This window comes from Plectropomus leopardus, chromosome 12 (genome assembly GCF_008729295.1).
Source record: "Plectropomus leopardus isolate mb chromosome 12, YSFRI_Pleo_2.0, whole genome shotgun sequence".
Taxonomy (NCBI): domain Eukaryota; kingdom Metazoa; phylum Chordata; class Actinopteri; order Perciformes; family Serranidae; genus Plectropomus; species Plectropomus leopardus.
Genome location: NC_056474.1, coordinates 10,626,960 through 10,652,238, shown reverse-complemented (window position 1 = coordinate 10,652,238; position 25,279 = coordinate 10,626,960). Strand labels below are relative to the sequence as shown.

Sequence of the window (25,279 nt, the reverse complement as noted above, 5' to 3'; positions counted from 1 at the left end):
GACCCCCCAGGTTTGGGCTGAATGTTTACAATCTCTGGCTCCGCCCCTGGACTTCCCGTTCATGAGAAAAGCGTTCTTAGTTTAAGCCACACTTCAGCCTGAAGGTCATGACCCGTTTGATGATTTTATTAGTCTTCTTGAAAGTGGGTTGAAGATTTTTAGTTCCCACAGCTGTGAAACCTTTGAGTGACATGTGATACTTAACCTGTGTCCTGAGATGTGGTTTGTGGTTTGACAGTAATTCTAAGGGTGTTTATAATGTTAAATTATAAGGTTTCCTTTAATGTTTATTGCCACATCTATTGATCCCACTTTAAAGTTTACCAAATTTGCTAAGCCTTTTTTTATTAATTGATTTTATTTAGTTCCCATGGCTCCTGAACTACATGCTTTCTGAATATCTATGAGTTTGTGTGCAAGTGTCACTACTGTTGTGACAGTGTGTTTTATGTTATCTGACTTGTGTCTCTTTACTTACTTGTCACTGGACATAAGACTAATCTTTCTCCTTTAATAAAACTATCCAAGTTAGAAATAACCTTAGTTTATTGAACATGAGCGGCGGCTGTATGAATACAGTGTTAATGTTGATGGTTTTATCTTGTGGACATGTTTTATGTTTATATTTTTCTGCGTTAGACCATGAGATCATAAGAAATGTCACATTGTCACATTTCACAGTTTTCCTGCTTTGACTGGACAGCAAAGTTTACTCGATTCTAAATGGAACGATTAGTTGATTAATCAGCAGAAATTTAATCTGTGTTTTTATAATTGATTTATGGTATGTTTCAAGAGAACCTAACATTAACAGACAAACATTAGTTGTGAATTGTGAGGATTTGTTGTCTTTCATTGTCTTATGTGATAGTAAACTAAGTAGCTTGGGGTTTTGGGACTGTTGCTTATACAAAATATGAAATGGGAAGATGTCACATTGGGCTTCAGGAATTTGTGATCTACACTTTTAACCTTTCTTTATATTTCATAGACCAAATGATTAATCAAGAAAATTATTCACAGACTCGTTGATAATGAAAATGATCCCCAAATGCAGTTTAAACTTAATATACTAAAGATGAACTTTAGTGTGCACTGAATTATTTAAAGTATTTTTTGGTAATTTCCTGCTTTTATTAGTGTGGAGAGATAAAATGAAGGCGAGAGGTGGACGATATGTCTGTTGCAGTGACATGATCAGCATCTGAGCTGAAACCCCTGATTTATTTTCTGACCTCAGCAGCTCTCAGTATCTCGACTCCATTGACCACTCCCTGTTACTCTACGTGTAATACCTGATATTCACCACAAGGTGATGCTGTTGCTTCAGGAAATGTGATACTTCACTCCTAACTGGTTTCAGATCTGAATGCTGGTGGACTCCAGAAGCTTTGAGAAACCACACGACCATTTGAAAAGTTTATTTCTACCATACACAAACTGTACAACACAGCGCATATCTGTTTATTATGAAATAGTAAAAGTAATAGGAAGTTTCAATTTACAAACTACTTCAACTGAAAAAAAGCATTACATTTTAATGTAAAAGAAAAGAAAATACAATACAATTTCATATCATACTAATATCGTTCCACAAAAAAGCATTTCACATTACAAAACATCAAATACTAACAGGGAAAAAATAAATATTATTCACAAAACTTCCTGAGCAAACAATGTGTGGTATAGGAGTTAAATATAAGAAATTATAAATAAAGGATTGTTAAGTTTAAAGAATTTGATTCAAATTTTGAAAAAGATTTTTAAAACATATTGAGTATTTGGATAAAATAGGGTCTCATTTTTTCTGTAATTTGGCTCTTTTGCTGTTACATTTTTGTTTTCTTTTGGAAATTTCCTCGGCTACATGTCTTTGACTTGTTTTTTGCAGAAATGAAAAATGTATTGCTCAAACGAATTATTTTGAATTTGTCTTGTGGGAATAACTTTGATGCGACTAAAATGTCCCCTCTTTTTTGTTGAAGTCAAGGGCAGTTTGATGAATTAAAAATACAAAATAATTGAAAATACAAAAGTGCAATTGATGCAAACAAACAACTGATTAGCCAACAACTATCATTTGTCTATGAGTTCTTTTTTTTCTTCTTTTTTTGTGTTGCATTTAATGATTGAAACCGAAATACGAGTTGTCGTGGTAGTCTTTTTTTTGTTTTTATTTTATATTTTTTAAATAGCTACTACTCAAATCTGCCCCAAGCGTTACAAGAATATTTAAACTGTAAGACTGGTTGAAATGTTAAGGCTTGTAAGCAGTTTAAGATAAAACAGGAATAGATGTTGTTGTTTTTTAATTCACTCCATCATTTTTTTCCCCTCTCCATGCTCGTAAAAGTTAAAATAAACACCAGACTTTTCAATCTCAGTCGTGATATTTCAAAACCTGACTCTGAGATCACAGCTACTGAGACAGCGGTATTTAAACAGTCATCAGGAACGTTTCCTCCTATGAAAATAATTGTACTGTATAATAAATTAGACACCATCCACATAATACTGTCCTACCACAAAACATAGTACTCGTATACTTTTATGGATTCATATACATTTAGGCACATACTATATGCACACCCCAGAGTGTGTGCACAGAAGGCAGTTTAATATCTATATTTAAAAAAAAAGACATCTTGACAAAGTGAATTTTTGATTTGCACTCTTCTTGTGGCTATGCAAAGCAGTATCTGACATTCAGTTCACCGAATGATGTTGCTTTTTTTTTTTTTTTTTGCTCACTTCCTGGTTGCATTCAGCTGTTATTGGCTAAAAAGGTACAGTACAGTTGCATTGCATCTTTTTTTTTATCACTTTGTCTTACCATACATTCAGTTTCCAATAAAGAAAGCAAAAGCAATGCTTAAAAATATCAATGCTTAGTTGTTTTGGTAGGTTTTTACTTTCAAAGGGAGATCCAACTCATGGTTTAATGATAATAATCATAATAATAATAATAATAATAATAATAATAATAATAATAATAATATTAGTTCAACACTAGGTGGCGAAAGTATGCCATGAAACTGGAATGTGCTTCTATGTAAATTTACAATGTGCAGAAAGTCGAACAGATTTCTCAAATATTAAGCATTTACAATTCAAGAAATAAATAAAAATCGAGGAAATAAATACACTGATGAACAAATATAATAATAAATAGCGATAATATAAGAATGACATGAACACATACAGATTAAAATCAAGCAAACCATACAAAATAATTAAGTGCAAGAGGGGTAAAAATCTCACCAGGATAAACATATCAAGTGAATGCAGAAACAGTAAAAGCATTACAAATCTGGCTGGTAATTTTCTCAGTGCAGTGTATTTACCGGGAAATGCCAAACACATTTCCAAAAGCCTTGTCTTATACATGCAGCCAAGCCAGCACTCTTCAGTAAAATAGAGCTATCTAGTGCCATTATCCCAAGTCAAAGAAACCTCTTGGTAGCTCTACAGCTTAAACATGGATGCCCTTAATAGCCTGTTTGATATTATCCAAGAGGGCCTTGCACTCTGGAGAGTATTCATGCTCCGAGTTGTTGTACATATCAGTTAATGTGTTCACATAGGCTTCAAAATTATGCTCACTGATGGGTCCCTGCAACAAAAACATGTTTGACTATTAGTGAAAACAGCACAGCAGAAAATGACAATTCACAGAAAATGAGATTTCTTCCAGGACAGGTAAGATATAATGAGTTGTAGTGGAGTCTGTGGTCAAGGCTTACTGTACCATTTGAGGCAGCTGAATGTCTGTTAGACTGTTAATGAGAGCTTGGCTAAGGCGAGCGAGCTCCTTCAGAAGGCTGTCGTTGTGCTGTTCGATCATCTTGTTCTCTTCTTCAATTGTCCTCAGGTTACATTCCATAGACGAGATCTGCTTTCGTGTACAAAGAGAAACAAAAAAGTCAAATTGAGCGAGCATAGATCTCAAATCATTTTTGTACTTTCAAAATAAACTTGCCAGAGTAGATATTTACCTGGGTTTGAAGTTGCATCATGTCTGCTTCTATTTTCATGTTGGATTCATTAAGTTCCTTAATTTCATGATCCAAATGCTGAATATCTTCTTTGTTTTCAACACCTGAGTTGAAGCATATAATCTGATTTATCATGTTCAAACAGAAAATATGGATATATATGACAACACTTGATTTCTACATTTATGGTGTGAATGTCTTAAATTCTGTCAAAATTAAAGCTGCTACTTTCATATTACTTAATACTTTCTTCTCTATTTGTTTATTTACTTTGTTGACCTAATATAGTCTAGAAATAGTCTGAGTAGTTAAATGTAGTCCCCAAAAATACTTAAGATGACAAATGTAGTCTAAAAAAGTGTTGAATATAAAATCCCCCAGGTTGCTAAAATGCTTCAATTTAAAAATGTAGGTAGGGTTAAGTGCACAAATCTGCATTCATTTATGGTGTAAATGTTGTAAATTTAGTAAGACGTCTTGGCATTCCTCATTGGCAGGGACAAAGACATATGTTCTAAATACTGAGGGAGATGTCCCCCCCCCACACACGTCATGTCAGAGTGTCTTACCACTGCTGGCTTTCAGTTTGATGGTCATCATCTCGTCTTCTGAGTGCTTTTTCTTGATGCTTTGTGCGTTGAGTGGGCAACCCGACAAGCTAGTTTAGCAGGTCACAAATGACAACTTTTTAGCGACCAAACTTTGAGTAGAAATTGTGGACGAGAGTAAAGAATGCAACATGTCGACCAGCAGCATTGTTTAGAGATAAAATGGAGGACAGGCGACCTCACCTTCTGTGAGTGGCAAACACATTATTGGCATGTCCAAGGCCATTGCAGCCAGGCAAGGGACAATGGGGCAGTTCCTGTTTATTGGCCTTCCAGGCAAAGGGCAGCCCATTGATGGACGACTCCTTCTGTCTTTTGGCAGCGAGCGGACAACTGCCTGCGCTGCGATGGGATGTGTATTTTCCCGATATATGGCCCTGTCCGTCACATCCCATTACTGGACACCTACCAGAGAAACACAGTCGTACATGTAAACACAGCTGACTCACACAGGGAAAACTTGCCTTTAACAACATCTCTATGCTGCAGAGAAACATTTAACTGCTCATAAAATAACAACATCATTAAAAACAAAACAAAAAAAAATCTCTTTCAATAACTAGACCGGAAGATTGGTTAACCATTAAGTTGATTAATCCAGCCAAATGCTGATTAAAAACGAAGTCGCCAAAACTAAAAATAATCGCATTTACTACAAGTTGCTAATCCACTGAAACTTGAGTTTGGACGAGTGCTCACTGTGTGTTATTTTTTTATGTTTGTGCTCAAAAACATAAGCACAAGTCACGCTGAATATCATTAAGAGTTGCATTTTCGGGGGCCTGTTTTCTGCAGGTCAGTAATGGAGTGACATGAATTACAGATAATTGTCATGTATCCCCTCATGCGAAAGAATGTAATTTGGAGGTGGCTAACCCCTTCCCTTATTGATAAAGGTGAAAGGTCACCTGAGATGATACAAATGGCACACATGCTGTAGAGTGCTGCTGCAAAAAGCCTGTTTCAGCATTTTGTTACTCGACAGCAGCAGCAGCAGCACTTAGAGGACAAAACAACACCAGCCCCATTACTTACATCCACTACAGGTAGGTAGCTTGATGCAAGGCACTAGGACAATGGAGGCATGCCATATGGCCCACTATTTACAATAATCTAGGGACATTTGCTACCCTCCCCCTTTCTCTCCCTTTCTCTCTTAATGTGTATGAGATCTATTCCAGTCTAATTCCTAAGCTCATGCCCTTGCATTAGTAATTAAAAAGAAAAAATCTGTGTCCAGATGTATAAGTAAACAACGGCTCATATATCTGACTTTGGATTTAAACTGCAAATCAATTACATTATTTTTTTTTTTCCAATAACACTTTCACAGACAATGATTAAGCCGCAAATGAGTGCAATGTCATCAGAGCGGGCATTTTCTTAATATACTATAATTATAAAGAAAGCACTCAGTGAAGAGTAATAAGCCAGATATCCCATTCAGAAAATAGGAAATAATACAAAACCATGAAAAAATCCCACTGCTAATCCTCAGAAAATAATTCACTAATGTTGCGACAAGAGAAGTATTATTTTCTTTCTTTAACTTAATGGCCTCCAGGTATAATGCCCCGGGCACAAAAGCATGACGCATTTCCACAATGTTTTCTTGTTTTATTTTCGAAACAAAAAAACATGACAGCATGGGGATGAGAAAAAAAAAAACCTCTTACTTAAGCTCTTGCTCATCTTTGTCATCCTTGTTTGGTGTGAGCTTCAAACCTCCCTTTCTGGCACGTGGACATCCTGACAAGCTAAAAATGATTGGCGACAGTATGGGTTAACATGAAGGAAATCTATTTAAGAGTCAAAATAAAAAAAATTGTTACAGGCAGCTATGAGCAACTACTGAGTTTGAATTTGCTAATCTATAAATCTACATAAATAAATGTTTAATCACTGAAGAAGTTGGCAGCCAAATAAATCAATAAAAAAAACAAGAATTCAAAAAGTGCAGCATGTTTGCAGCATAAAGTGAGACTTTCACCATCTGTTTGAATGTCATGCATCTGACAAATGTATTTCATGCTCAGTTGCGATGATTTTTCTCTGCTACCTTCTGTGCGAAGCATAGTTCCCAGTCACATGTCCAGATCCATCACAACCAGGTGTTGGGCACCTGCAGGTTGAGAGACACAGAGACCAGGTGCTTTTTACAGCAAAAGACTGCGAGCAGAGAGCCGCATTCATGCTAATATGCAGAAAAAGGTAGTACAAAAAACAACTTCATGTGTAGAAATCATGCATAATGTGTTGCAGAAAGAAAAGGAGAAGCATTGACCCGAGCTGAGGCAAAAACAAGCTGCCTAGTTTAATGTGCAAAATCCTTTAGTAACAATAAACACATACTTTAGTTCCTGAGAGTTAGCTGCCATCAGTGATTTGAGTGTCTTGTCAGCCAGGGGACATCCAGACACACTGCAGAGGATAAAGAGCTAACAGTCACTTTAATGCACTCTTTGATCACAGCTGAATTAAATAATCTTAATACAATGTCTCAAAGCGTATTTATACAGAATCATTTGAAAATACAATTCCACCTCCTCTTCACGAGAAAGCTTTTTACATGTCACTGTGTTTAAAAAATAGATAAATAAAATCTACAAGCTACTGTATCAACATAATTAAACAATCAGCACTGTTTCTCTTGTCTTTATATCTGCTATCTGGTGCTAATGAGAGTATAATTATTTACAGTACCTCCGATGTGATGCATAATTCCCCGTCACATGGCCACTGCCGTCACAGCCTGGGGTCGGACAGCTGCAGGAGAACACAAAGCGTTTAATACACCGATTACTCCAGTTCCCACAGTTTGAACTCAATCTTTCTTTTACACCTTTTCATGGGCATTAAATAAAGAAAAAAAGAGTTAGTACAGCGGGAAGTTTAGTAGAATTATTATATTGCTCAACATTCAGTTTTTAATCATGTCTCTGATGGGGGGGTTGCTGTGCTGTGGAGACTATAGAGGGTCCTACTTTTTCTTGTGGAGTGATTCTCAAGAGGAGACCCAGCAGAGCATGCACTCTAACTACAAGAGTCAAAGCTTGATGTACAGGGAGGAAACTCACTTTCAAATAGATACATTTCTGCTCCACATGAACCTGCAGACATACCAGTTACATTGTAACACAGGGAGTTTCAGTGCGTTTTGACTAGGCATGGGACAATATGAAAAATCAATGTCACGGTTATTCAGGTCATATTAATTCTGATTCACGGTATGATCGCGATTTTCATGGAAAAAATGCTTAAAACTCTTAAAGTTGCACCAAAACATACTGGAATCTGGACACACTACTGGACATACTTACATTTCATTAAGTAACAAATATTTTTATTGCATTGCAGATCAGAAAAAACATATTTTTATAGTAAACTACCTATCCTAAAAATCCAGGTTTTCAGCTGTTTAAAAGGGGAAATATTTTGTGTTGAAATATACCATTGCTTGATTAATACTGCGATTTCTGACATTAGTGCGTATGCAGCCTGGTTTTGCAGAGTACTTTTTTATTGTTTATTGTCCAGCAGTCTCTGTAGGTGCTGCAGCACGATATTCACGAATTATCCTGATAGGGCTGCACAATTAATCAAAATATTATCCCAATATGGCCAAGTGCAAAATCCAAAACGCAGAAGCTGCAATTTTTTGATAATTTATTGAAAGCAAACCAGTATAAATAAAGCATTGTGGTGCTACAGAGATGCTCTGGCATACAAATCATATTTTTAACGTAAAGGAACATGCATGTTTGTACAGACAGAGCAAAAAAAAAATCACAGATAAAGCAAAAATCATCATCATTTTTATATTATTTTTCTTGTGACTCATATTGCAATATCTGTCAAAATATTTATATATATATATATATATATATATATTATGCATATCATGCAGCCCTATACCGGTTACTAGATGAGCTTGTTGTGTTTTTTTATCGCGATAAAATTATAAATTGTCCCATTCCCAGTTTGATTCACTTATATCAAACTGTCCCATTCAAACAAAGGTATGTTTTGTCGCTAATTCTGACCATTTTCCAGCTAACTCACATTACACAGTCGACTGATGCCTCGACATGTTTCATTCTTTAACACACCTCAAAAGCTCTTTCTTTGCGTCTCGTAATAGCAGCTTGGCTTTTGGGCTCATCATGCTGCCGTCTCCTTGATAGTGTTGATCCTCCAAGGAGGCGTGATCGTAATCCTCCTGGTGAGACAGAAAAGTGAAAACCCTTACTGTCCGAAATATCAAACCTGACCTGATCTGCAATGACCTAAAAGTGAATAATTAATGAAAAGCACTGTGTAATACTCTTAAAACACAAGCCCAGGGGGGTTAGGGCGCGATTATGCTTAAGGATACTTATACTGTAGTAAACCATACATCCATTTAAAGTCATACTTAATCCACATAGCATTTATGAGGTATAGCCATGATGACGTATGGATCTCCTTTTTTTCTGCAGACAAGATTGTGCAGTCACCAGATGTTGCGTATGATTTAAAAAAAAACAGGTCAAATGTGGTGACTCCTGAACTACAAATAAATACCACATCTGAACATAAAGAAAAGAAAGATTCAGTCAGGCACTTGTACATGTGGAAACCAGTTTAAAGACAAGTGTAAGATTCATTTTTAATATGTTTTATGGAGTTAAAGATCTGACAGGTAACAATGCTGCTTTGTCTGAGAAAGCTGGGAATTACAGTAAAGTCAGTTTTTTTAAACTTTCCAGACTGTTGAAGCTATTCTATTTAAATTACTGGGGATTATTTGTGAAAAATCTCACTGTGTAAGTATTTTTTTAAAGCATTAGTAGTCAACCCTACATTATAGTTGCAATTGTTATTGAGGTGTTCAGTCGAAAATATAGTGATGTTTGATTTTCTTTAGAAAATGTCAAATTTGGGCATTTTAGCAACCTGGGGGGATTTTATATTTTACACTAGCTATTTTAACAACCAATTTAACTCCTTTAAGTAATTCTGGACTTAAGTTTTGAAGACTTTTACTATTTTTAGACCAGATTTTACAACTTGTAGGTGAACAAAGTAAGTAGAGTAAAGTATCTTCTTTTATTCCTGACAGCGAGGACAGGGCTTGAAACAGCATTTAGACCTTCATGTTTGGAAATGTAATCAGAAAAGTAAGCAGTCATAAGTTTAGAGGGGACTCAGGGGACATGTCCCCACAATGTTGAAAAAAAAAAAGGTTTGATATCGAGGTATTCAGTCAAAAAAGATGTTAATATTCTCCATATCTACATCGTAATTGGGCCTTTTAGTAACCTGGTGGTATTTTATATCACTATAATAGCACATGGTTAGACTACACTTGTCTACTTTAAGTGTTTTGACCAGAAAACAAGAAATCAATTGTTTGATGCTCAAACTTTCTGGTAAAGGACCCCCAAACCTCGCATTTCATATGTGTCCCCTCAGTGTTGAAACAAAACCTACACTCTTATAAACAGTTATTCCTAAAAAAACCCATAGTACGTTTCCAGGAAAGGACCGTGTAATCTGCATATTAAACAAAGACAAACAAAAGCTGTTTTTAAACAAATGTTAACACAGCTCTGTGGGGAGCGTTGGTGGTTTACTTTTTTAAGGGAGGGGTTTGAACAATGGGCGTGAGGTTGCAAGGGGGATGGGGAGTTTCGCATTTTCAGTTGTTCCAAGTATCATGCTTGTTGTTTACATAGAGGCCCACTTTGGAAATAAGTTTATTTAGTAATTCTTTTAAGTGTTTTTTGTGTCATGATACTTATTTGAGTTGTACAGTTTTGGGTACAATAGAGAGAGAACTCTGGGAGAGTTGTTGTAGTGAGTTGTTCTGCACGTTCTCCCCGCATCAGCGAGGGTTTTCTGCGGGTTCTCCGGCCTCCTCACGCAGTCCAAAAACATGCAGGTTAATTGGTGACTCTAAATTGGCCGTAGGTGTGAATGTGAGCATGAATGGTTGTCTGTCTCTATGTGTGTCAGCCCTGTGATCGTCTGGCGACCTGTCCATGGTTGTGCCCCGCCTCCCGCCCATTGTCAGCTGGGATGGGCTCCAGCCACCCCCCACCCACCGCGACCCTGAATAGGATAAGCGGTTACGGATAATGACTGAATGAATGAGTTAATGTTTGTTTCAGAGGATACTTGCAGAAAATATATTAGCACAGATAAACTAGTAAAAATAGAAAATGTAAACATTTGAGTGAAATTTAGAGAAGAGGGTGTTGGGGGGACTCAAACTCATGAGCTCAGTGTTTTTGTAATCCTGCATACCAGTAAAACCATAATTCCCATTTTTAGTCTTTTGTTTTAGTCTGTTATTTTTCTCCTCCGTGTGACTGAAACTTCTTTGTTTGGTGACATGATTCACATTTTCATGCACTTACTGCATATCTTACATTTTAAGATCATAGCCAAAGTGTCAGTTTTTAAATGTATTTACCTCTGCGTCCTGTAAAGCGTGCGCTTTGCTGAAGTTGACGGGGACGGGGCTCTCCCAGCTGTCTCTCTCACACAGCGGCTGGTAGAAGGCGGGGCTGATGAGCACGCTCCCGCCTTTGGCCGCGCTGGACTCCGAAGGGGACAGTGGGTCGTCCAAAGGTGTTTTTGTCGGGGCTTTTACATTTTCTTTGCTCTTCTTCATACTCAAATCCAGGGTGCCATTTTCGTCCACCTCTATGAGCATGTCCTGAAGGCAGCATTTAATTTAACATGTTGTAGAAGGATACAATAAGCAAAGTATGCCTCACATATCAACGCACGCTAACATATGAAAATAAATGAATCAGGGGATAAAAATAGAAGCTATTTTCTAATTGCACTGTAAATAAAACAGTAAGACATCTTACTAATATGACAGCAGCGATATGGTAAACTTGAACCCAACAACATTTCTCTGTAAACACGCAAAAAACCTGACTTGAAACGCGGAGCAAACAAACATATTTAAATAATACATACAGTGGTTATCTCACACCAGACAAAGTACCAAACTAAGCCAGCGTTAATTCTGCTGAACACAAAAAAATAATCACTAGTGTGTGGTTTTTCAGTGACAGCTGTGTCATCTGTTTTCTAGGACACACAACCATGATGGCAGCTGGGGGGGGGGGGGTTGCTGGTTTTAGGTCATCATTATTATAGCAAAAATTAAAAAGCTTAATGTGGCATAAGTTTCCCCGCTGACAGATGTGTTTGTCGTTTTTGTGCTGAAACGCAATAGCATGATGACTTATGGCTGTTTTATGGTATTAAAAGTTTTACCTCATTAAATGCTGAAATCCTTTTTCCATAAATGAAACCAATTATTCAACGCATATGTTTCATTAGAGCCTATACATCATTATTTTTTTTTGTAACAAAAGAGAGCTTTTTAAATTAATTAAAGGGGATAATTTACATGGCTGTCCACTTAAATTATCCAGTCGACGACGTGTGCACCTAATCAAAATAACACCAGTGTAAAGGATTTGCATGACTTTTTATGATTTTTATTTAGATTTTAATGTTGTTTTTAGCTGCAACTAAAAACTTCAAGTCAAGATTTAAATTTTGCTTTGCTAATAATGATGTAATTTCAGTGTCTCGGACTTTTAAATGAGTAAAATCGGCTTGTGTTCACACTTTAAAGGCCAGCTATGGTGCTTTTTGTGCGCGATATCTCGACACATAATATACATATGCAGATAAGTTAAAGCATCCGACGACATATAACACTCTAAATATGGCCCCCTTTTTTTTCAGACTTGAAAGCTGTTCTTTATTTTGTACGTCTCTCCAAGACAACTAAGCTGTAAATGAGAACAGATGATTAACTTGCTAACACTGTTTTATTCATTCAGTGGGCTGGTACCTGGTACGGGGCCACATTCTCAGCTCAACAAGCTGGGAGACAAGGATCTGTGCTGTGTAGGTGTGGAAACCTTGAATCATCTACAGTACAGTGTGCACGTATGTAACCCACAGAATGTGATCAATATTAATCATGAAGTTTGGAAAAAGCCGAACACAATGGCGCGTTGGAGATAAAACGACAGCCGAAGAGATTTTGGACCCGCGTGCATTTCCAAGAAGAGTTTGGATTTTGTGTGAATTAAACTTTTCAGATGTTAACTCCTTTAGCTGATTGGCTTAATCCATTAAAATGCTCTTAAATGCTGTCTGGTGTAGACACACAGCCTATCCTGGATCATATAACTAAGCAAAATATCCTCTGCCATCTGCAGCGGGCAAGATGCAGTTTCAGACAACAGTTCAGGGTTTTTACATGCCAGCTGATGTCGAAACAAAATACAGTACCACATGTTTTATTAAAAAAATAGACGAGTAGTTGTAATTGGGAAAGAAGGCTGATTGTATTTCTTCTTTTGATGTGATTACACAAATTTTCATTTGTTTACATTAAAGCTTTATGGAGAGGAAACCTCCTTGTTTTTCTGCCACCAGAGCGCCATGCTCCCTTTGCCAAATTCTGTCTTTTGATGTCTTCCCTTTTTATACACAAATCAGAGTTCCTTTAAAATGACCACATTAAATACCTTTCCAAGTGGTCTAATTTGATTACCTTTGTGGAGGTTGCCAAGGGCCGGCCGGCGACAGCCTCCATGTTCTTCCGGTAGCGAGTGGAGAGGTTAAGGATGGCGGCTGTCGCTGCTGCTGCTTGGAGACCGTCTTCTTTTCTGAATTGACTCGGCGGGCTGTGCTGACCAGAGGTGGGCAAGCGGCCACCTGGAGCACCAAGGAAGCCAGGATACTGCTGAGGTGCTAAAAGACAAATAATTAGCGGATAATATAGTTACTGAGACACCAGGTGTTACGACCAAAACTCGATAGTACATTAAAAACAAGTTGGAAGTTGATATTAGTCGAATTTAACAGCAAACACTGAGTCCTGCAATCCTTCACCCTAAATTCTCTCCTGAAAAAAAAAAAATCCTTTTGTATGCAGTTTTTACCTCATTGTATAAAATGATCTATTGTGACTCTTAGATAATCATAGCCTCATGAAACGTTACAACCACAAACTAGAAACTGTAGGCATCCAGAGTGTGGATGACTTTCCCTTACCTTCTGAGGGAAATATAAAGGACAGAAATTTGTTTTTTTGCACAAATAAAAAGTGGTATGCACATGCATGTTAATAAAAAAAAAAAGGTTCCTGTTTGGGGGGAAAAAAAGATAAACAGTTTAAGTGCTCCTGTTGCATTGCATATCAAACGTATATATTTGCTCCTAAAAAAATATTTTTTTGTGATCAATTAATAACCGTAAAAGCCTGACATAGCAAATGTGATACAAAACGATATCCATATATGCAAATTTTTTTTCTTTTTTTTTGTAGATTTTGTCGAAAAGGGCCACAAACACATCAATTTAAAAATTAAATTAGAATTTTCTGGTTATTATTTCATGGTTCAGGCTTTACAGGGTTAAAATGTGATTAAAACTTGCATGTAGGTTCATGATTTTTGTGGACAAATATTAATTTTGTGGCAGAAATAAGGCCTCAATCAATAAAACTTAACAAAAAAAATGTATTCACCTTTAATTAACTCATTTGTAAAATGTGTGAAACTTACAGTCGGGGAAATGTGACATTTCCTGGTCCTGGTTGGTCCCCATCAGAGGCTGTTTGCCGAAGACCTGTGCATCAAAGCTTGCGTAATCAAAGCGGATTCTGCTGTACTTGTCCATGTCTTTTGTGAGGCTCGTTTGCAAGGCTGCTACTGGATGAGAGAGCCTGTAGTTCAACTGGTTCATCTCGAACTTCTTTATCAAGCCGATGGCTCTGCAAGGAGACAAATTGGAGAAAAAAAGGCTTAATTTTATTGTGCAAACCTCGTGAAATAACAAGTGCCCAACAAGCTCATATTAAGCGGTTAAGTATAGACGTTGTTTTGAACCATTCAGGGATGCCAGTGCTTTTGTACACATAGAGTCTGGGATCTGATGTGTGTTGTAGATCCACAGCCAGGTTGCCAGACTAATTAATATAGTAGGAGTGGGCATCCTGCCCATGATATATCCACAGGGAACAAAGAGTTCTGCTCTTTTATCATCTCTAATAGAGAGGAACTCACAGGACCAGCAACCATTGCTTCTGTCTGCTTGGAAAGCTCAAAATAGACTGTGCGTTCAGCTGGGATCAGTGAATAAAAATATCCCACACTCTCCTCAACAATAATAGTGTTTATCACTTTTTTGCATAACCTCAGCTACGCTTTTACAACTTCAGTCCACTCCAGAGCTGGTTATGATTTCTGGGTGCTCGTTGTAATTATTGTCCTGCACATGTGACCACATTGATAGTGGTGAAAATCCGCAGCGTTATCTGGCAGGGTGCTGTACCTCGGTGAGCGGTCAGGTGTTTGTCTGCATTTCAGGCTCTCGTCCTGAGGTTTGGAGACTTTCACTGCAGCAGCGATGGGGCAGCCGGAGAGGCTGGACAGGGAGGAAAACAAATACATTAGCCGAATACTGTAACTCATCGATGAACAGGGTGCAGATTTCTAATGGCTTTCTGCTGTGGACGTACCTCCGGTGGGTGCTACGGTTGCTGTTGACATGGCCTCTTCCTGTGCACCCGGGTGTAGGGCACTTGAGGACATTCTCGTGCATGGCCAGGACTGAAGGGACAAGGACACAGAGAGGAGATAAGCTCAGAAAGAAATAATTTTGCATGTTAGACATAATGAAGCTGAAGATTATAAGAGGCTAAATACATATATATTCAGAGGGTTTTGGAACTAAAACAAATACATTTTCAAACAGTCAATGGTGATTTATGTAACTGGTTGCTACATTAGTGCCTATAGAGCAAAGATCCTACAGAGACAGAAACCGGGGGAAAAAAGGCTTCCTCATTGTGAGGAATGCTGTAATGTGCCTGAAATGTAAATAGCTTAGTGCAAAGAGGAGCGTAACAAGACAGCTGATTATATTCTTCAAAACAACCGCGTCGTTAAAGGTCCGCTCTGTATCCTTAGAAACTTCTTTTCTGTACATATTCTCCAATTAGTTTGTTGGAGTTGTCTATTTATTTTTGAATGCTGCGTTAGCTAGCCCTTTGATTTGCAAATACTGCCTCCAGTCTAAGAGCACGCGCTTTTTTGAAAAAGTTAATTACTTTTTCTGTTCCTTTTGTAACATTACTGTTTAATGTCGAATGTTTGTTGAGTTATATTGAAATGACTTAACAATCGCCAATGTGAGGGGGGGAGAAAAAAAAGAATTCAATATTCACACATTACAGCACATTAAGAGAAAAAGAGAGAGAAAGGAAATCCTTTAAATTTATTTGAAAAGTTTTGTGCACATCTTTGAATTGAACTAAATGTATAAGCAGGTCTTTCTTGTCTTTGGGTTTAAGAGGATTTCAGTTACTGCGACTGATTATGAATCCTACAACTGGCAGTTTTTATAAGTATAAATCATCCATTATACAGCCTGTATACACAGAATTGCTAGTGTGACTTACTCTCTGGAGGAACTCGGACTTTATGAGGACACCCAGACAAACTCCGGTGATGTGGGTACAGGCCAGTCACATGACCAGTGCCATCGCAGCCTGGAGTTGGACACTTAATGTCCTTTTTATCTGTGCGTGGAGAATCTGCGGACAAAGTAAAAAAAGATTTCAGGATAAATAAAAATAATACAACCACTGTGATGCTGCCTGAACATACCAAAGCCCTTCTGTCTTTGTTTTATCAAGAAATGTAGAAGTGAAATATAAAATGCACTTTCGTGTCTACATATTGTACATAGGTCAACAGATTGAAATATCATGCAAAGCTAGATACTTTTTTTTCCACAAAATGCATCTTTTAATCTGTCATTTTAGTTAAGGCTGCAGTTCAACATTCACTTCTTAATGCCCATCCATCGAAAGATTACATCTAGGATTACACATTTAGCTGCAGTCATTTGAAGAATCAGAGGGAAACATGAGAGGTACTTTAGGAGGATTTAAGACTTATGGTCATGGTTAAATATCCAGTTGATTCCTATCAAAATCCAATATTCTGAGTAGTAGCAATTCCATCAGAAAATTTTGTTCTTCTTTATTTTAGTCTGTTTATTTATTACTTCACTTGTTGCCAAAATGTTTTTAGTACTTAAGAGGATTTCCTCCCTCTGATTTCCCCCCTCCCCTGCCTGTGCTTCTTTTATTCCTTTTAATGTTTTTCAAAGCGCCCAATCATCCAAATCACAAGTGGTCTGTCTGATGTACGACGGATGATAGTACATTCGTGAAAAACTGATCGTTCCCATACTGATCACTTTTGGTAACACAGTCTTTGGTAGGGATTGTAGGATATGATGTTATATCGATTATTTGGACAACAAAACAATATTTGCTAATATAGTAAAGTCTGTCATGATACGGCTTCAATTCGATTCTATTCAGGGGCCTATCAATATGAGACGATATCCTCATTGTCTTTTTCTTGGCTGCTTGCCATTGTTTGCCTGGCGCTGGGCCCCTAGCACTGTTTGGATGCTTAGGGATCAGGTGCACTTGGACGCAAATGGCGACAAAGACATGCCATGGAAATTTCAAAATAAAGGTGTATGTTACAGATGACGATCCAACCTGATCTGTCTCTCAACTTGTCAAATACTTACATTTTGTCAGTGGCCCAAAAAGTAAATTTATGATGCTCTGGGCACCCCTTCAGCACTGGTTTTGGACTTTGAGGGTTGGCATGACAATATACCATTATGTGGTGTATATCTTTTCAAAATAAACTTCGGTTTTCACAGGGAATGTACAGTTTTTTTTCTTGTTTAATGCATGCAGTCTGTTTTCAGACTTAACACAGGTAAATGACTTCATTTTTAAGTTTACTTCCTGTGGTTTAAGCAACAAAAGCACATACTTGGGTTTAGAAAAAAACATCATAGTTTGGTATAGTTGCTCAGAGTGTCAAAATCTACTGCGGTGTGTCTCATACCTGCCATTAAAGCGTGCCTTTTTGGGTCCATATTTGACACCAAAGGCCAAGGACTAAGCTTTGGTATTTGACGAGTTGAGAGTCAGATCGGGTTGGACGATATATATATATAAATGTTTTTTTCTTTTTTTAAAAAAAAAGATTATTTCTTGGGGTTTTCACCGTTTTTGGACGGGGCAACTCAAGCATGAAAGGGGGAGATAGAGAAATGGCCATGGTTTGGAATCGAACCTGTGGCAACTATGGCAAGGACATAACCATTTTTATCCGGGGCCCCTGGTCTACCAGGTGAACTGTCGCGCACCACAATGTATTAATATTTTTACTCTGCATCAATGACATCGGCTCATTGATCATTGAATCAATAGGTACATTGATCCAGATTTATGTACCGTTACACCCCTTTTCTTCAGATCATCTTATGTCGCAGGTCGCTTCATGTTGTTACCTTTTCCTCCATGATAGTTGAGTCTGTCCATGTCCATCATCCGATGGTGCCTCCTCTCATTGGTCATCTGCTCCAAGAGGAACCGGTCCATCTCCCTGTAGGCGTGGTGCAGGACCTGTCTCTGCTCTGTCTGCAGAGCGATGGCCTGCTCCAACAGGCTGAGGTTCACCCTCCCTCGGCCCATCTCCAGGCCTCTTTCATGGAGGCCCAGAGCCCAGCCGTCTAGCTGCGGTGGCCTCTCCGCCTCCGCTTCCCCCTCACTGTCCTCCTCTGCAGGGAGCGGCCTGTATCTCAGAGCCTCAGCCTGAAAAATACTTGCCCTACCCATCGCACCACCTAAATCTGACTGTGGCTCTTCTTTCACGAGGCCGTTCCTGACTGAAAGGTCTTCGGAGACTCTGGAGGGGCTGCAGTTAGAGCCGTTCACCTTGGCGGACAGAGACAGAGGCTCCCACTCGGCTTCCCTCATGTCTTCGTACGGACTACGTGGCGACGATTTACCGCTCATCCTGTCGTGACTTTGGTCTTCTCTTTCATTATTAAGGAGCTCCTCATCATCTTCGTCCATCAGAGGTTCAGATGTGTCCGGCTCACACTGCGGAGAGCCGTCGGATGTCACTTCTGACCATCCGAGAGAATCACTGGACTTTGCTGCCGCATCGTGGCAGCCATTTTTGTAGGCAACTCCATTGATTGAACTTAAGTTCCCATCTACAACAACAAGAAAACACTTATTATTTTATGTGTTTTCCGAACATAACAGACCAAACATGTTCTTTTGTGACCCCTCGGTCACATGCAGAATAAGAATTGTGTGTCCTCGATAATCTTCTCCAAATCCTTTTAAAGGTTTTAGATTTTCTGTTACTTTTCAACAAATAATATCTTGAGAAAAACATGTTTTTTTTTAGAGGATTTAGAAGAACACATGTTGCAATAGAAATGATAATCATAAGGTTGCAAGATTTCCAAGCAATTCCTCAAGTATATTTTAGATAACATATATGTCGCTTCTGTCTGCTAGTTGAACATGAAACCTGGAGATGAGAAACACAATTGTTTTCTTCTTCCTCCGTCTCCAATTGGAGCAACAACCCAACAAAGATTTAGGACAAGATTACAGAGGGATTTACTGTGCGGTGGACAGTCAACATCAGTTTTTAATTAATATGTGTATTTTTAAGTGCAGCAGCATGTTGTCATCTACACACACACACACACACACACACACACACACACACACACACAAAAACTGATTTAAAATCACATAATTGAGATGTGCATGAGGAAAAGTGAAGAGGATTCCTGAAAACACAGATGGAGGAAACCACAAACATGCAGATAAAAGAGAGAAATCTCTGTTAGCTGCTGCTGTCTGTGTGGCAGGACACGGTTTAGGAGAAGCCAACCATACACCTCAGTCGAAAAACTGACAATTTTGGTTACAAAAAAGTGATAGAAGCACAACAGCTAGCTGTGCCCACGGCTCGCTTAGTGAACATGAACCAAAAAATTACTGAAAATACAAGCGATTAAATTAATTTTGATAAGAACTTTTATCTTTATTTCACCTGCAGTTTTTTAAGAAAGTGGTTATGAACAGCTTGAAAAAACAAACAGTACTTTAAAAAACAACTTGAAAGATGAATAAAAAAAGAAGAAATGTCAAAGTATTAAGAGTAAATTTAATTTGTTTATCAGTGTGCATAATATTTTTAAAACGTTTTCTTTATGATATAGCCTTTGTTTGTACGAAGTTACTCATTCTGTAGGTCTTGCTCAGTTAGCACATTTTTTTTTTTTTAATGTAACACCAAATATAAAACTCAGAAGAAACTGTAAAAAGAAACAAGAATTTGGTTTAACTTCAAAAACTTATTTTGACTCAACTTTTCTTTTCAAACTCAATCAACTAAAAGATGTATTTATTTTGGAAGGTGGCTCATTAAAATCCCTGTAGTTGTGATAAGATGTCATATATATGATCAATTTAGCACCATTGCTGCAGATTAAAAACAAACAAACATGCATTTCTTCTTAAATTTTACACTCTTTTTATATAATCTATTTCCTGTGGCTTATTTTGCTGAGTGCTCTCAGTAATTTAATTTGCAGTGACCTCTTGGCGTCTATCTTTTAGCATAAATCCTGCTCACATGTACAGAAAGCCACAAGATTGTGCGAAAGTCTGATCAGTGGAACAGACAAAGAGGGTTATCCTAAGTGCATCTGAAACAACACTTTATTAACACCACTGATTATATAAAGTCATGGTCAGTGATTAACAATGGAAAGCTATCATCTGGATTGATTCAACAAAATCTCCCTTGATCCTCCAAAACCAGTCAAACTTATGCTCGATTAAGGCTCTTTGGGCTGTGAGGGTTTTTACTTTGAGCAGGCTGGACTCTGTGGGCCCAGATCCTCTTAAGTGGCCAGACATTAGATATTTTAACAGAAGACAGATAGATAGATAGAGATAGAGATGGATTGTGAGAATCAGATCACACACTGGCATTATTATTAATGGGAGCAGCACAAAAACTTAATCCTCACCAAAAGAGCTTTAACATAAAACATGTGGCGCTAATAAAAAGACAAACTGTTTTCGCGAATATATGATTTTGTGCGGTGGAATTTGACATGTCTGGTTTGCATTTTTGCAGCATTGCAGTGTGTCACTATCAGTCTCCCTGCTGTGAAATATAAAAGAGGTGTCTAAAGACAAACCCTGTTGAATGAGAAATTAAAGCCAGTTACACGTATTTACATTTATGAGGCGAGCAACAAGGGTTTTGTTTTTCATCCAGATGGACTCCACGGCCTGACACAGCCGCATACAGTCAGACAAGCACAAAGACGTATACACACACACACACACACACACACACACACACACACACACACACATGCAAACACAGGGACACAGAAGTGCAGTGAAAAAAGGAAAGAGATGGAGGAAAAAAACTTGGATCCCTCCGGTGGTTTGTGTGTTGGAACAGGTGAACAGTTTGTACTCCAGAATAGCCATTACCAGCACTCTGCAGCAGGGCTGCAGTTGGCTGGAGTTGAACGCAGTGTGGCTCGACCAAACGAGAGGCTTATTTTTCTCCCTTTTTGTTAAAATGCAGATATGACCAGCATCCCACAGCAAAAAAAAAAAAATCTTACTGCCTCCAGTCCACTTTTCCAATTTTTTTTCTACAGAAAATAGCCCCCAAATCTGACAATAACAGCAAAATATGTTCTGAAATTGTTTATCAATATCCGTGTTCATTTGACACTCTTCACTTTTTTTCATTCATTCTGGCAGTATTTTGTTTTGTTTTAAAGCTCGTCCACTGAATATCAGGTTCAACTAAGGAAAATATACGGCAGTCAATCAACACGGGATGATAAAAAGAAAAAGAATACACAACAACAAAAGGAAAAACTGACGACGCACAGTGAATTACTTAGATAATTGTAATGTAATATGAACCCAGGAAACAAATAAATTCCATTTCCAACGAATCCACACAATTCAGTGAGCTACTCTCCTGGTCCATTTAACTACACACATGTGTACTATAATGAGCTGTAGACATTATGCCTAATTATGTATTAGACTGTGTTAGAGGGCCTAACAAAAGCTTTTGAAAGGGACAATTACGTTTGTTGCTTAGTTACATCGTTAAAAATATACCAAATCAGTGCAGATTATAGTGGGCGAGAATGCACATGTACACCACGGGCATTGTTGCCAAAATGCACAAAATTCAATTCATTAGGAAAAAAGAAAACATTTTCGCTCCTGAAAAGGACAGTGGCATAAGTGAAAGTAAACAATTTTCAACTGCTGTTGATGAAAATGTTTTTGTGGTTTAGTAAAAAAAAAAGAAGAAGAAAAAAAAAACCACATCAGAACACACGCCAAGCAATGTTGACGCCTCATTTGTTCCTCACAAAAGGCGACTTCAATATTAATTCAGTTTAAAAGAATGGAGGAAGTTTAATTTAAATCAAAGTGAGCTGGTCCACTCCCCCATTCAGTGTGTCATTCTATGGATTCAATGGGTTTTGGACTGGCTATTGAAAAAGGACAGATGAGGGGTCTGAAATCTGGCCTCATCAAAAGAGGGTAAAGCCACGCCAAAAATATCATGGCAGATCAGCTGTCAAAACTTCAATTTGTGGACGTGAGACACAACTAATGTGGACCCAGCAGTGTAGTCTTTCACTTCCACTGCACAATGACTGCGGCTGCTGGCTGATGGCAGAGGGAGGGAAATATGAATGCAACAGATGGGATTTTAAAATTCAGCGTCAATTGTTCATCAAAACAGACAAAACAACAGGACATCTGTTTACCTGCTGGAGTGTCAATGTTCCTCAGCTCTTCTTTGTCCTGTGGCGGTGCCAGGTCCTCGCTCTCCTCTTCACATGCCTCGCTGGGGCTGTAGTGGCGGGGCTTCATCAGCAGGGACTTTCTCTTGTTGACGGGGGCGCCCTGCACCCCTTCCTGAGCACTCCTCTTCCTCGCCATGGACCCATATGGGCTGGAGGGAAGAGGGAAACGGACAAAAGGCACAGCGGGGTCAACAGAGGCCTCAGTTGGCTCGTTTCAAAGGTCCAGCCATTAAAATTGGAGACTTTCTTTTATGAAGTTAAACCTCTCTAATGAATAACATCAGTAATCTGGGAAGAAAAATTTCCATTTTTGGCATGAAGATGAGAAAATTCACGTCATATAATTTCACCTGTGAGTCTCCGTGATGCAGTCGGCCAGCCCTGTGAAATAAAGGCCAAAAAAGAACAGATAAAACGTCATGTTTACATTTCCACTACAGTGGCACAGCATCTGTCGGCATATTCTCCATCAAAGCTTCAAGCCGACTCACTACTTTTGGGCTAATGAAATTTTTTACAACACTCTGTAAATATTTATTTTGCAGATAATGATTTTGGGATGATACCACCTGGGCTAATACTGCGTTATGCCGCCTATAAGCGTAGATTTTATTCTCTTTTACAATGCCATCGGGTGTAATCAGCACAAGGATGGAGAAGTGGTCTCGTCATTGATCTGAAAAGCTTTTCATTCTCAGCGACGCCAACGGTAGCTCATCCTTTGACAACGTTGACAACATGATCTAAAAGGGTAAATCAATTTTCCCAGGGGCCCTGCGTAAATCTCATTCACAAGTTCTACCCCTATACTCCCATGAAGCACAACCAATAATAACACTTTTCATGAATTTCCCCAGATGTAGTAATAGCTCCGGCGAGAGCAGGCGGGCCTCAGAGGCCCTGAACACTTGCATAATGACATATCCAGTCTAGAGGTTTTCAATCACACAATATATACACACTCCTTAACTAATTTGAGCCAGTGTTCCCAATTTAATGAAGTTATTCCCCTCTGAATAATGAAATGGCAGTGCAGTGCTCTTCAGACCGGTAAGATAATACATAAAATTGACAGTTATAAAGTTGGATTGTTGAACCGATACCCCTAACCCATGGCGATAAGTGGAGTGTGTGTGTGTGTGTGTGTGCATGTGTGTTTAGTTAAAAGCAAACTAAAACTGAAAAGCCGCACTCACCTGTGCTACTGTTACATGTTTTCAGGGTTTGCTCCTCACCTTCAGAATCCATCTGGAAATAAAAACACGCAACGTACATGTGAGCCACAGATTTGAATGTATTTGTCATTTTTAATAGAAATGGCAAAAGACTTTATAGATTATTGGAGATATTTTGTTTGTAACATCACAAAGAGCTCTTAAAACATCAGTAATATGCATAAACGTTAGAGGAGGGGAAAAAGTTTTAAAGGTGAACAAAAATGTAATGACACTAAATAATGACATTAAAGTACGGACAGCACCTCGCTGTGTGTGTTTAGACAAAAATAGTTGCTAAAATCCATCCACTCTCGCTGGCTGTTGCTTGTGGGTCCCAAATAAAACCTATTAAACATAATTATTCCAGGCTGATGGTGGCGTATAGTGGTCACAGGCCAGTGAAATCTGTGAGTCATAGGATATGCTGTTACTTTTCCCTGGTAATGGGAAACATGACTCCTCTCTCTCGTTTGCTGTTGTGATTGAAGGCACTGACCTGTCATACATTTATAATAGGGGAGCAGGTGTGGCAGTGATGGACCTTAATTTCCTTTAATAAACCTTTTATGTGCCACACTCTTAATGCCACGCCGGGCCCTCAGAGGTCCTGCTCATAATAGGTTCATTACTTTTGATTACTCCAGCCTATTGAGACAAACAACTCCCAAACACTATAGATTACATTCTGTAAAAACGAATGTACCTCATTAGTTTGTAACACTTTTCCGCACAGACATGCTTCAACATTTTGTGTAAATTTGTTGTTTTGGAGGCAAAATGTTGCTCTTACATGCTGCAACCTGAGATTGTAACATGGACATTAATCAAAGTTCAAATGATGTTATCAGTGTACCGAAATATCACCACTGACTCACTCGCGTTTATTACCACGGTGTTTTTTTTTTTTTATTTGACATTTTAGAAGTGCCCTTCTCATGCAAATGTTTAAAAAACAGTATTTTATCATTAAACTTGTTATTTTTACAACACAGATTGTTTTTCTTTTATGTATCGCTTTATTTCTCTGAATTAATTAAGGATAGTATAATAAAAAAATCACCTAATAATGAGTGGTTTATAGTCAGTCCAAGCAATGAAACACAATAACGCTGCTTTGTACGCCTCACTATACCTCAACCTATTTTTTTTACCGCATGCTGCCTATCCAGTGTCACACATTATATAAGTCTGACGAGCAACCTTTCTTTTGTTGCCGATGCTTTCAAAGTGCGTCACATGTGCCTCTCTGACATAATTATGACAAAACCAAGCTGCAGATTTGGACAAAGCAGAGGCTACTGTATATTTAATTCACATAACAGGAAGTGACAAGTAACAGGAGAACAAGGAAGGCCTCCGTCGATGCTCTGGTGGCGTACTAACAGGTAGTCCTGGCATGGCAACAAAATGGACAAACATGTGACGCCAAGTGTTTACAAAAGCAGAACAAATAGATACATTCAGGGTCAAATAGGAGCTTTTATTTGACATCCCCTACACAATCTGTCTGAAGGCTGTATATAACTTACCATTTCATTATTATTGAGCAACGGTTCTTTGTGATTTATGCTGCTGAGTGATTTATGCTGAAGATAAATGAAAAAAGAATTTGGATATATAGAAAGTAAAATAATTACACTTTGCTTTAATC

General features: G+C 38.2%; 1 protein-coding gene across 4 annotated transcripts in view; it reads right to left on the bottom strand.

The window, feature by feature from the left end:
* Positions 1 to 3,178: 3,178 nt before the first annotated feature.
* The window catches only part of st18 (ST18 C2H2C-type zinc finger transcription factor), a 35,162-nt gene continuing 13,061 nt past the window's right edge, over positions 3,179 to 25,279 (bottom strand). For 2 of the 4 annotated variants that reach the window (XM_042497087.1, XM_042497089.1), the window contains exons 3-22: positions 23,608 to 23,659; positions 22,762 to 22,792; positions 22,373 to 22,560; positions 18,023 to 18,733; positions 16,095 to 16,229; positions 15,153 to 15,243; positions 14,966 to 15,058; positions 14,197 to 14,405; positions 13,182 to 13,381; positions 11,061 to 11,306; positions 8,713 to 8,822; positions 7,307 to 7,369; positions 6,956 to 7,024; positions 6,663 to 6,725; positions 6,280 to 6,360; positions 4,787 to 5,008; positions 4,565 to 4,653; positions 3,996 to 4,099; positions 3,749 to 3,895; positions 3,179 to 3,613 (exon numbers count right to left, since the gene is read on the bottom strand). In XM_042497087.1, coding sequence (XP_042353021.1) covers positions 3,473 to 3,613; positions 3,749 to 3,895; positions 3,996 to 4,099; positions 4,565 to 4,653; positions 4,787 to 5,008; positions 6,280 to 6,360; positions 6,663 to 6,725; positions 6,956 to 7,024; positions 7,307 to 7,369; positions 8,713 to 8,822; positions 11,061 to 11,306; positions 13,182 to 13,381; positions 14,197 to 14,405; positions 14,966 to 15,058; positions 15,153 to 15,243; positions 16,095 to 16,229; positions 18,023 to 18,733; positions 22,373 to 22,560; positions 22,762 to 22,792; positions 23,608 to 23,659 — 3,045 coding nt within the window. In that variant the 3' untranslated portion in view covers positions 3,179 to 3,472. The remainder of the gene's footprint in view (positions 3,614 to 3,748; positions 3,896 to 3,995; positions 4,100 to 4,564; positions 4,654 to 4,786; positions 5,009 to 6,279; positions 6,361 to 6,662; positions 6,726 to 6,955; positions 7,025 to 7,306; positions 7,370 to 8,712; positions 8,823 to 11,060; positions 11,307 to 13,181; positions 13,382 to 14,196; positions 14,406 to 14,965; positions 15,059 to 15,152; positions 15,244 to 16,094; positions 16,230 to 18,022; positions 18,734 to 22,372; positions 22,561 to 22,761; positions 22,793 to 23,607; positions 23,660 to 25,279) is intronic. The other 2 variants (XM_042497090.1, XM_042497091.1) reach the window with 2 other exon arrangements.